Source organism: Marmota monax, unplaced genomic scaffold, assembly GCF_021218885.2.
Source record: "Marmota monax isolate L192 unplaced genomic scaffold, Marmota_monax_Labrador192_F-V1.1 WCK01_AAM20220418_F8-fsc00292, whole genome shotgun sequence".
NCBI lineage: Eukaryota > Metazoa > Chordata > Mammalia > Rodentia > Sciuridae > Marmota > Marmota monax.
This window is the reverse complement of record NW_026692864.1, coordinates 720520-732822: the sequence shown is the minus strand read 5'-3', so window position 1 is coordinate 732822 and position 12303 is coordinate 720520. Positions and strand designations below refer to the sequence as shown.

At 44.5% G+C, this 12303-nt stretch overlaps 1 protein-coding gene across 1 annotated transcript; it reads left to right on the top strand.

Annotated features, from left to right (window-relative positions):
- Positions 1-4829: 4829 nt before the first annotated feature.
- LOC124096062 (histone H3.3A) lies at positions 4830-7195 on the top strand. The gene is made up of 4 exons (XM_046449588.2): positions 4830-4971; positions 5423-5560; positions 5668-5821; positions 5908-7195. The coding sequence occupies exons 2-4, from the start codon at positions 5433-5435 to the stop codon at positions 6034-6036; spliced, it is 411 nt and encodes a 136-aa protein (XP_046305544.1). The 5' UTR covers positions 4830-4971; positions 5423-5432; the 3' UTR covers positions 6037-7195.
- The last annotated feature ends 5108 nt before the right edge of the window (positions 7196-12303 follow it).

Here is a 12303-nt window from a genome sequence, read left to right as displayed (position 1 = left end):
GGCAGAGAATGGTACTTCTTTATTTCTGAATAATCTCCTATCAGAATCCAAACTGTCAGTTTACAGAATTGAGAATCTGGCCAAGTCTATTGTGTAGCTACTAGGATCTCTTGAAGAGGAAAAATTCCAAAATGATGCAAGTTGTGTATTGCTTCAATCTTATGATTATATCCAAGTAATTATAATTGGTTTATATATTATCCCTAAAATTTCCAGGTATGCTGTCACTGCAGAAATACACTTCACTCCACTGCATTTTATTTTATTTTATTTTTTTTTTAAAGAAAGAGAGAGAATTTTAATATTTATTTTTCAGTTTTCGGCGGACACAACATCCTTGCTTTGTATGTGGTGCTGAGGATCGAACCCGGGCCGCACGCATGCCAGGCGAGCGCGCCACCGCTTGAGCCACATCCCCAGCCCCAAGAAGAAAGGCTCCACTGCATTTTAAAATGATAGATATACACCAAGAGTTTCAAATTAAGTCTAAATACTTGTAGAATTAAAAGATGATGTCATCCAAATTGCTTAATTTACAGAAGAGGAAACCGAAACCCAGAGAAGTTGAGTAACTTACTCAGCAAGTCAATGACAGAACAAGACCTAAGACCATAACCTGCACACTGCATCACATTTGCTGTTTTTTGTTTGCTCGAGGCAGTGGGATTAGAACTCAGGGTCTCACCTTGACTATAGGCAAAGGCTCTACCACTGAGCCACACCCCCAGCCCATTTGCTATTGTTTTTATTGTACTGCATAGACTTTTTTTAATGCTTATTTTTTAGTTTTAGGTGGATACAATACCTTTATTTTATTTTATGTGGTGCTGAGAATGGAACCCATTGCCTGACACGTGCTAGGCAAGTGCTCGGCAAGTGCTCTACCCCTTCAGCCACAACCCCAGCCCATGCATAGACCTTTTTAATTCTGCATTTTCTGCATTGCTTGTTTTTCTCTAAATCAAGTTAGGAAAAAGAAAACCTGTATAAGTACTTTTCCACTAACCATGATGGATGAATGTACATCTATACCTTGTTTCTCCTAGAACAGGTTTTAGTTTCTAATAATTGGCAAAACAGTATGTGGGGGGGATAACTGATGTCCTTCTCCTTAATAGCATGAAAATGACAGGGCTTGGGATCTCTTAGAAAAACCATAGAATGTAAAGAGGGGGGTCAGTTTAGGGGTTCATTCCTCCTCCAGGCCAAATAAGCCGTAAAAAAAAAAAAGACATTTTTCCAATTGTATCCCAGAACATTTGACAGCCTCCTACATGGGTATAAAATAGTTCCATTTCCTAGCTTTTCACATGTTCTGAGAACAGAGTAAGAGCCTCCATCTTGAGTTTTCAGTATGACATGAATGAAATACTTTAATTATTTTCCTCTACCCCAAACTTTGAGCAGAAGGAGATGTTAAAGTTAGCTAAATTATCACATGGGAGTGCTGAGGTGTAAGTCAGTGGTAGAGCACTTGCCTAGCATGTATAAAGTCCCCGTTATTTATTTATTTATTTTACAGCGGGGGGGGGGGGGGGGGGTTGCTATGGATTGAACTCAGGGGCACTTGGCCACTGAGCCACATCCCCTGGCCTCAGTCCTCCTGTCTCAGTGTCCCTAGCTGTTGAGATTATAGGAGTGCTTTTTTCAACACAACCACACACACAAATAATTATGTGTTTGGGTATATGATGATTAAATATATATTGTACATGTTAAGTTTAAGAGGGATGAAGCTGGGTGGGATGCCATGTCACATGCCTCTAATTCCAGCAACCTGGGAGATTGAAGCAAGAGGTTCACAGGTTTGAAGCCAGCCTCAGCAATTTAACAAGAATCTCAGCAATTTAGCAAGACCCTGTCTCAAAAAAGTAAAAAGGACTGGAACTATAGGTCAATTGTAATGTGCTCCTAGATTCAATCCCCAGTATAGGTAGAGGGAGGGGATTAAGAGGGTTGGAAAGCCAGGCATAGGGTGCATGCCTATAATCCCAGCAGCTCTAGAAGCTGAGGCAGGAGGATCACAAGTTCAAAGCCAGCCTCAGAAACAGCAAGGCATTAAGCATCTTAGTGAGACCCTGTCTCTAAATAAAATACAAAATAGGGCTGGAGATGTTGCTCAGTGGTTGAGTGCCCCTGAGTTCAATCCAGAGGTCTGACAAAATGAGAGGAATTTGGTAGCAGAGACTGGGCCAAAGATGTTTCTGTCATAGCTTTTAAAATTGTACAATGTTTCTACACTACTAAGCTGTTGGAGACCTTTGTTGTAGAGATATTTGTACTTAGGTATAATTCAACTGGTTTTATTCAACTGGTTCTGCTTTGTCTTTCCCTTTGGTGTTGGGGATTAAACCTAGGGGTGCTTAACTACTAAGCTGGGTCCTCAGTCAATTTTTTTCTTTTAAACTTTTTTTTTTTTTTTTTTTTTGGTACTGGGGACTGAAATCCAGGGCCCTTTACTATCATTGAGTGACAGTTGAGATACATCCCCAGCCCTTTTTGAGACAGCATCTCAGTAAATTGTTTAGGGCCTCACTAAATTGCTGAGGCTGGCCTCAAACTTGTGATCCTCCTACCTCAACCTCCTGAACTGCTGGGATTACAAGCATGCCAGCTTTTTTCCTTTAATCTTGAGATAGTCTTGCTAAATTGCCCAGGATGACATTGATCTTGTGATCCTCCTGCATTAGCCTCCCAAGTAGAGAGGATTATAGGCTTGTGCTACCATGCTTGGCAACTTTTTATTTATTTCATTATTTTAGTATGGAGGTTTGAACTCTGGGGCGCTCTACCACTGAACTACATCCTTAGCCTTTTTTATTTTTTTATCTTGGCACAGGGACTCTCTTAATTGCCAAGGCTGGTCTGAAATTAGAAGGTCCTCCTGTCTCAGCCTTCAGAGTTGCTGGGGTTACAGGTGTGTGCCACCATCCTGACCAGCAACAATTTTTGTTTTAATAATTTAAACTATTCGGGCTGGGGATGTGGCTCAAGCGGTAGCGCACTCGCCTGGCATGCGTGCAGCCCGGGTTCGATCTTCAGCACCACATACAAAGAAAGATGTTGTGTCCGCCAAATACTAAAAAATAAATATTAAAATTCTCTCTCTCACTCTCTCTTTAAAAAAAGATTTAAAAAAAATAATAATTTAAACTATTCGATGAGTCAGAGTCAGAACTATGGAGTAGAATGCCTGAAGTTTTATTTCAACTTTTTGGGCTTTGGTTGGCTGGTCTTAACCTTAAGCCAGGTTTGGTATTTTGTATATTTGCCTCTGAAGAAGTGAGTATTTCAGTCTATTCAAAGCATTTTGGCAAAGATAGAGGTTTGAATTCACAGGCACTCTACCACTGAGCTACATCCTTAGCCTTTTTTATTTTTTATCTTGACACAGGGACTCTCTGAATTGCCAAGGCTGGTCTGAAATTAGAAGGTCCTACTGTCTCAGCCTCCAGAGTTGCTGGGATTACAGGTATGTGCCACCATCCTGACCAGCAGCAATTTTTGTTTTAATAATTTAAACTATTCGATGAATCAGAGTCAGAACTATGGAGTAGAATGCCTGAAGCTCTATTTCAATTTTTTGGGCTTTGCTTGGCTGGTCTTAACCTTAAGCCAGGTTTGGTATTTTATATATTTGCCTCTGAAGAACTGCGTATTTCAGTCTTTCAAAGTGTTTAGACAAAGGTAAAGATTAGCGTTTTTACACATTTGTCATGTTCTTCTCAGATGTACTATCTGCCAGGTGTAGCATTAAACACAAAATCCCATATTTAGCTATCTTTTATTTATTCATTATTGATGCCAATTCTCTAACGGAATTATTTCCCTCCTGCTACAGTCATTTTGTGGAGGGAAATATGTTGCCAAGTTGGTCATTCCTCCTTTAAGTCACAAAATATTTTATGACAGCCTAAGTTAAACAAGACAGTACTTCTAACATCATGTATTGCTATTTGTTTCTTTGTATCTATTACCCCTCCCTGTCCCACCAAACTAAAATAACTGCTTGTTGGTTTAAAATGTACATGCATGAGTCAGGCGTCTAGTGGCTCACGCCTGTAAACCCAGGGAATCTGGAAGCTGAGGCATGAGGATCATAAGTTCAAGGTCAGCCTCAGCAATTTGGCAAGATCCTAAGCAACTGAGTAAGCCCTTGTCTCAAAAAATTAAAAGGGTTTGCGGATGTACCACAGCGGTAAAGGGCCTCTGGGTTTAATTCCCAATAACAACAACAACAACAACAAAAAAGCATTATTTGTGATATATAAAATACTGTACTTGATAGCATGACAGTTCCAATTCTAGCACTGTGTATTTAAACGATCAAAATGTTATTGAAAAGTAAATAATCTGGGGGATATATTTTGGTTTACATTAGAAAATATTTACAAAAAATCTGTTAAAATAACTTCTTCACTTCCTCCTTGCATCAGCTAGATGCAAGCAAGTTAGTGCCTGCCCATCCGGATCTTCTTAAATCGTGATAGGGACCAATGCAGTTCATTTGCATTGACTTTCTATTGTGGAGCTTTGGAACCAAGGGAAGGATCCAAACATAGCTCCATTTTATCCAATCAGAAGAGCCGCTTAGTGCTATACTCTGATTCGTCCATTCCTCTTTTCATCTATCCAATCAAGAGGCAACTTTAACAGCCAATCAGAGGCCTAAATATCCGCCAATCACGGAACGGGGCCGAAGCACAGCCTTTGTGTCGGGGGATGTCAGCGCGTCGGCGAAAGGGCCCGCCAATAGAAAAAGCCGTTGGTGTATGCAAATAAGGGCCCTATGACGCAGAGACGCAGCGTGAAGCGTGGGTATAAAAGCAGAAGCGCCGGGGGGGTTTGGAGCGCAGAGCGGTTTGGTCGTTCGTTGGAGTAGTATCGTTCTTTTGCTCCGCAGCTGCAGGTCTTCACTGGGCAGCAGCTCGGCGCGGCGGTCGGAGAAGCGGCCTAAGATTTCGGCGTTGGGTAAGCGTTCGCGGGGTTAGTGGTGAGTGCCCGCCCCTCCAGCCGTTGATGCCACTGGCCGCGGCCGTTGAGAGCCCACTGCCAGCCAGCGGGGGCTGCTCGGGCGCCTGTCTCCTTGGGCTTCGCCCCGGAACCTCCTTTACACCTCCTTCTCGGTGGTGATTCAGAGGTCCGGAGGCCGGGTTCCGGGCAGCCAAGCCTCCGCCCGCCGCGGGCGGGAAGTGACTCCTCCCCGCGCCCCCCCTCCCGGGGGAGGCCGCCACTGCTCGCAGCCTGAGTCATTAGGGGAGGGGGAGGAGGCGGTGGCGGCGGCCCTCGGCCATCTGCCGCCGCAAGGTGGGGCGCAGAGGCGGGAGGGCTCGCGGACGCGCGGAGCCCACGGCGCCCGTGGCCACCTCCCTGGGGGCTGGGCGGGAGGATCTCGCGGTCTCAAATCCACTCTGCATCCTAGGTAAGAGAAAATGGCCCGAACCAAGCAGACCGCGCGTAAGTCCACTGGTGGGAAAGCCCCCCGCAAACAGCTGGCCACCAAGGCTGCCAGGAAAAGCGCCCCCTCTACCGGCGGGGTGAAGAAACCTCATCGCTACAGGTAGGCAGGCAGCCGGGGAACAATGACTTGGCGGTGGGCAACTGTGCGCGGGGCGGCAGCGCGCCGAGGCTCCGCCATGTCCTCTTACACACTCCTGTTCGCTTCAGGCCCGGGACTGTGGCTCTTCGAGAGATTCGTCGTTACCAGAAGTCGACCGAGCTTCTCATCCGGAAGTTGCCTTTCCAGAGATTGGTGAGAGAGATCGCCCAGGATTTCAAAACCGACTTGAGGTTTCAGAGTGCAGCCATTGGCGCCCTTCAGGTAAGGGGACGGACTCTGTAGTATGGGGGAGGGCTGCGTGGCTTCTCCTGGAGGGAAGTTAATAGTGTGGCTCTTGTCCTCAACAGGAGGCTAGTGAAGCGTACCTGGTGGGTTTATTTGAAGATACTAATCTGTGTGCCATCCACGCTAAGAGAGTCACCATCATGCCCAAAGACATCCAGTTGGCTCGCCGGATACGGGGAGAGAGAGCTTAAGTGAAGGCAGTTTTTATGGCGTTTTGTAGTAAATTCTGTAAAATACTTTGGTTTAATTTGTGACTTTTTTTGTAAGAAATTGTTTATAATATGTTGCATTTGTACTTAAGTCATTCCATCTTTCACTCAGGATGAATGCGAAAAGTGACTGTTCACAGACCTCAGTGATGTGAGCACTGTTGCTCAGGAGTGACAAGTTGCTAATATGCAGAAGGGATGGGTGATATTTCTTGCTTCTCATGATGCATGTTTCTGTATGTTAATGACTTGTTGGGTAGTTATTAAGGTACTAGAATTGATAAATGTGTACAGGGTCCTTTTGCAATAAAACTGGTTATGACTTGATCCAAGTGTTTAACAATTGGGGCTGTTAAGTCTGACCATACATCACTGTGATAGAATGCGGGCTTTTTCAAGGGTGAAGATACAAGTCTTAACCACAGTGTAACTTACAGTTTCCTAAAAAAAAAAAAAAAGAAAAGAAAAGAAAAAAAGTAAACCTGGCAGCTATAGAATACACTATGTGCATTTATAATAGCTATTTTATATATTGTAGTGTCAACATTTTTAAATTAAATGTTTTACATTCACAAGTGGTGGGGAGTCTTGTCATTAAGGTGTGTATAATTTAGAGTCCAGTTGGTTTTCTCCTAACTAGAGACTGCACTTGTTTTCATAGTAGTAAAATGCTATGTGTAATATACCTTGCATAAGTCCTCATTCTACCACATGTTAACTAACCCTCTAGCTGATAATGCAAACACTAACTGGGGGATTTTATTTATAAGGGCTCTAGAATAAAATAACAAGTTGTTCACACCAGCATCATCTGTTAACTAATATTCTATCTAGTTTAGCTTTTCATAGTGTTGTGGTTGGTTTTAAATCTAGGTTTTCTTCTAAGAGGAAATAATATCAAGGGTTGGTTCTTTACCTTATGGAGTTTAGTGTGGGGGAGGAGCAGGCAGCTCCAGGTTTATTGGATCTCTGCAAATTACGATGGTGTTGGGATAGATTACATCTGGTTATTTACTGTCCTGGGAAAATCCCTTTTATATAAGAGATGGCCTTCCAAGTGGTTTTTAAATTTATCCTTTATTGAGGTTTTTAGGTCAATTATGTATGTTGACTAAATTTACAAATAAACTTGTTTATTCAACTAAGTGTCAAAAACCTAAATTGAATGTTATAGAACCTTAATATGTCCATAACTTAAATTCTACACATTTTAAAAGTTTGAGCTTTATTTCAGCTCTTGCTTGGTAGATGAACCTTTTATTTACAAAGAAAGCATGTAAAACTGCCCTTAGATCTATAAAAATTCCCTGATGTAGCTCAGTAATAGAATGTGTCTAGCATGCAGGAAGGCCTTGGTTTTGATCTCCAGCACCTGTGCAAAAGAATACTGCTATATTTTGTACCATGGGCTTTTATAGCAAAGTATGTTAATAGCTTTACCCCATCCCCATAATGTTAACAAAGTAAAATTAAGTTGCATTTATTAGGGAAGTTCTTGTTAAAGTTGTAGGGCTTGCGTTTGGGGTTTATTCCATGCATCTCTTTTTGGAGCAGGCTTAGAAACCATTTTAAACAAATCTACAAGGTGTGGAATTGTCAAAGCTGTTTTCAGCAGCATGGAACAAGTCTTGAGCAATGAGGGCTGCTTGCAAGGCATAATGGATGAATGTCAGCAAGACTTGACCTCGAAAGCCACCCCTTTAAAGCATTCCAATGAAGCTAGTAGCTATACTGAAGTTCTTGCTCTACTAAAGTTTGGATTAATTTCTGATTTTGAAGTGCTTGAAAGAGGTAAGATGCTGTATGGTTGCTTATCCAGCTTTCAACTAGTTTTTTTTTTTTTTTTTTGACAAAGTCCCATCTGAACCAGATCTGGAACCAAGCATACTTACTAATTCTGAGAATTTCCTTATGTGCTTCTGAGCAAGACAAATACTAGGCATTGGAGTGTTCCCAAAAGTGGCAGCAACTAAAAGGCAGAGAAACAGCCACAGGAATGGGGAGAGTAAGCTTGCTGAATTGATGGATAATCCAAGTGGGTGACAATATTGAGCCTTCTCATCAGTCTTGAAGTCTCTTGGAGAAGGCTTGGGCAGGCTAGAAGGTACTGCTGAAACAGCTCTATGTGGACTTCCACACTTGGACACAACCTAGAAGATATTTTTTGATTCTAGGAACTTGCTCTTACAGCATGTCCCTGGATAAGAGTAATGGATCAGAATATGTAAGGAGGAAAGCAAAGTTGAAGCTGATGGTGTAACCTGTGCCCTTGATGGATGAGACAAAAATAAAAGTTTTTTTTTTTTTTTTTTTTAAGTTTTGAGATTTTTCTCCTTTTGTTAATGGTTTTCATTTCAATAATTGTTTCACAAAAGGGAATTATCTGGAGAGCCTTGCCTTTCTGATGTCAGTGGGAGAGTCGGGGAGGGGAGCACACTAGGGGCAGAACTGGAAAAATGATACTTGTCGGACCTTTGCTCAGGATAGTGCTAATTTATTCCTGTAGAACTGTTGTATAAATGGTGCCTACGTTTCCTAACAACTCCAATTTGGCAAATTACATGGCCATCATTCTTACAGCATGGTGATGTGTGCAGGGGGAACCCAGTGAACCATCTAAGGACAGATAAACTGGAAACTGAGTTCAAAGTGTTTGCCCCTTTACCCTTGTTAGTTGTAAGACATTTGTCTCTCATATCTACTTCGTGCATGTTCAGTTGGTCTTCGATTAAGCAAGGGTATTTTACCTAGAAACATGGACCTAGGTGTCCAACAGGAGTAGCTTGGGTAATGGGGGAAAGAGGAGGTTTTATTTTGTGGCCTTTGCATCCTAGGTAAGTGCTCCAATGAACTATTCCCTCACTGCCTAAGCTTGGCTCACGTCAGATTTCCCAACAGCCGTCTCTGTTGCTGCTGCTGCCTCTGCCTGGTGTCAGGAGTCGGGGCTGGAGCAGTTGGAAAGCAGGACCTTATTGAAGCATCATGAATTAGAGCTGCACAGGGAGGAACAGGGTGAAACAGCCACTGCCATTGCATCAGAGGCTGATCTTCAGCTTCTCTAGGATGGTCCCAGCCTTTGTATTTTGGGATCCAAGCCTCTGGCCTCTGGCCAACCTAGCCCACCCCAACCCCCACCCCCACCCCCAGCAGAGGGGATAGGTGAGTTTCTACTCCCCCTTCTGCAGCTGTTGTCTTATTGGGAGTGATATGGTTCACTGGGCATGAAAGTCTTGAAGTCCCCACACTCTTGGCATTCTGTTGTCTGCCCCTCTACCCTCAACAGTTTTGGGGGATGGAAGCATTTCAGTTACCGAAGGAATTAATGCCTACTCCCTGTGTGTCAGCCCGTGACTGCTCCTTACCTAGGGTCCTTGTAGCTGCTGCTTCCCCTCACCCAGTGGTGCTCCTACTTGCCCCTCACCATAGGCATTCCTCAGGGAGATGCCCTCAACTTAAGGATGTTGCAGCCTGGACTTTTCCATCTAGCCTGGCTTGGCTTTTGGCCAGCAATTTCAGCGCACACAGCCTTCCAGTTACCTTCCCAAGAGCAAGGCCCTTATCTGTTGCCAACCCAAATTCCACAACACTCTCAACCTCGGGGTGCCTCACAGGCAATTTGGGTCAGTTGGCTGCTGTTTTGACTTTGTTACCCCTTCATCAGCATGTCTAAGGAATGAGGAAGGTGTTGAGTTTATGGATTGAGGGCTATGCAGTGAGGAGGGGCCAGAGGATTCCTGTTTCTGTTCTCTGGTCCTATCCACCAGTCCCTGGAAGTCTCACCCTGTGGTATCACCATTACTCCAAGCAAAGAGCCACAGAACTTCCATGTGATGTGTGTACCAGCCTATCATCCTCTCCTGAACATCATGCTGAGAGTCCAGTGGGGGTTAATTTTGCAGGTTAGACACACTTAGGAGGAACACCCCTTACCACACTTAATCAATTCCCCTTCCCTTTGGAAGAAGCTAAGAGGTTCTGCAGTTACATCCTACTGGGAAAGCAAAAAAGAGGTGGCTTCAGTGAGGTGTGGTAGCTCCTGGAGAGGCTAAAAAGCCACATATGATCTAGAAAGGGATGCAGAGGAAGGAACACAGAGATCTTTTCACCAGAAACTGCCAACTCTTATCTAGGATCCTGCAGTTCCAGGAATACACAATAGGATGGAAAGTAGGCAGAAAGGGACAGGTCCATCTCAGACACTACAACTAGACCCTGGGAAGGAGCAGCAAGTGGGCTGCATGCTTAGGGCAGATGGCCTAAGATCCCCTGAGGGGATCTATGTGAGGGACTGCATGTCCTCATGGAAATGGTAGTTGGGCTCCTTTAACCCCTACTCCCTTTCTACTGCCTCTGGTGGACACAGCTGCAGGATTTTCTATTAAGCTTCTCACTGCTTTGCACTGAGCTATCAAATAGAGGTGGCAGGATGGGTTTGGGCCCAAGACCATCATGGGCCCCAGCCTCATTCTTTAGCCTCCAACTAATCTCAGTCCTCCTGCCCATCTCCAGTGGCCAGTGCCAGCTGCAGCTTTCTGGCCAGTGCAAGGGGCCAGAAGAGAGAAGCAGCCCTGAGCTGTTAGCCACATGAGTCTAGACTTGCCTCCTGGCTATCAACAGGTTTGGTCATCAGCCTACAGGGTAGAAACTTCAGGGACAGAGTGGGAGCACCAAATAAAGAGAAGGCCTGGAGCTTGTTCTCTGAGCAGGGGAATCTGAATCTTGGAAAGACAAAGAAAGTTGAGGTTCCAAAGGCAGGCACTGAATTCTTGCCTGCTCCAGAGTCAAGCCTGGTACACAGCAGAGGCTCAAGAGTGTTTGCTGACCAAACCAAATGGCCCTGGCAGCCCCACTGCACAGCTGGCTGGCTCTTCTGGCATGGATAGCAAAGAATCAGTCTGGTTCCCAAGAGCTTTGGTTACTTGCCTGGCTTCCACCTGGGGAGTGTCCCATGTAGGAAGTGTGGGGCTCCAATGGTCTGGGAGAGCAGCTAATATCTTCTGTCCCCCACTGAGAAAAGACTTAAGCTTTATATCCTGGCACTTTTGCAGGCAGAGGATGGCAGAGTCAAGGCTGCAGCAGTCTAGTGTACTCATGGGGATGTGATGGTGGCTGAGAGAGTGGGCCTAGGGTTAGGCAGCAGGAGTTCAAGTCTCAGTTCCTCCACTTTTTTTTTTTCTGTACTGGGATTTGAACCCAGGGGCACTTTATCACTGAGCCACATCCCCAGCCTCCCAGCCCCTTTTTTTGTTTTGAGACAGGGAGAGTCTCACTAAGTTTGCTAAGTTGCTAAGGTTGGCTTCAAACTTGCCATCATCCTGCCTCAGCTTCCTGAGTTGCTGGGATTACAAGTGTGCACCACCACACCTGGCTCAGTTCTTCTTGGATGAGTTCCTGAACTTATTTGTGCTGCTTTTCTTCATCTATAAAATGAGAGTAATAAAAATATCTATCCAATATACTAGTAAGAATTTAATAAAACAATCCTTGCAAAACTCAAGATACATAAGCTCTAGGGGTGATTATGAAGACACTTGACTACAGAAATCCAGGGCACCAATTAATCAAAACAGACATTAGTGATAAACAACCAGTAGTGCCCTGAAGGTGCATTCTGGCTAGACCTGCATTCTGAGGTCTGAATTGACATGTGCCCAATGTCAGTATTATCAGTGCTATAGAAACTGTCACCATTAATATCTCAGAAGGGCAAAGGGAGCTCAAATCAGGAAATGGATTAATCCTCTGGAAACCACAAAAAGAACCTCCCAGAATGGGTGAGATAGTGGGCCATCTGCTGAAAGCAAACATTTTCAGGGAGATTCATTTGGGAGATGTGGACCCAAGTCTCACCAGGGAACCTAGGCTGTGCTTGCAATGGAGAAACCACAGCTGTATCAAGCATATGCCTTCCCTGAATGAAAAAAGACCAAGTCCCTTGAGGAGGGCCCACAGGGTGAGAGTCTGGCTTTGATTTGGGAGATAGAAATGACTCTCAGAGAAGAGGCATCCTTGGAGTGCCTGTCCTCCATGGGGACCCTTAGCAACAACATTTTTTGGCAACCTCTAGGCCTGCCTAGACCACCAGAACCCTGGCTGGTGTGGATGATATCCCCACCCCCAACACCTTGTAGTGGACGCTTCCAGGAATTTGATCAGATTATCATAACAGACATTAGTGATAAACAACCAGTGCTGGCTGTGCTGATAAGATCTCTGGCTAACAGAGCAGAGGACAGACCTTAGGGTGCA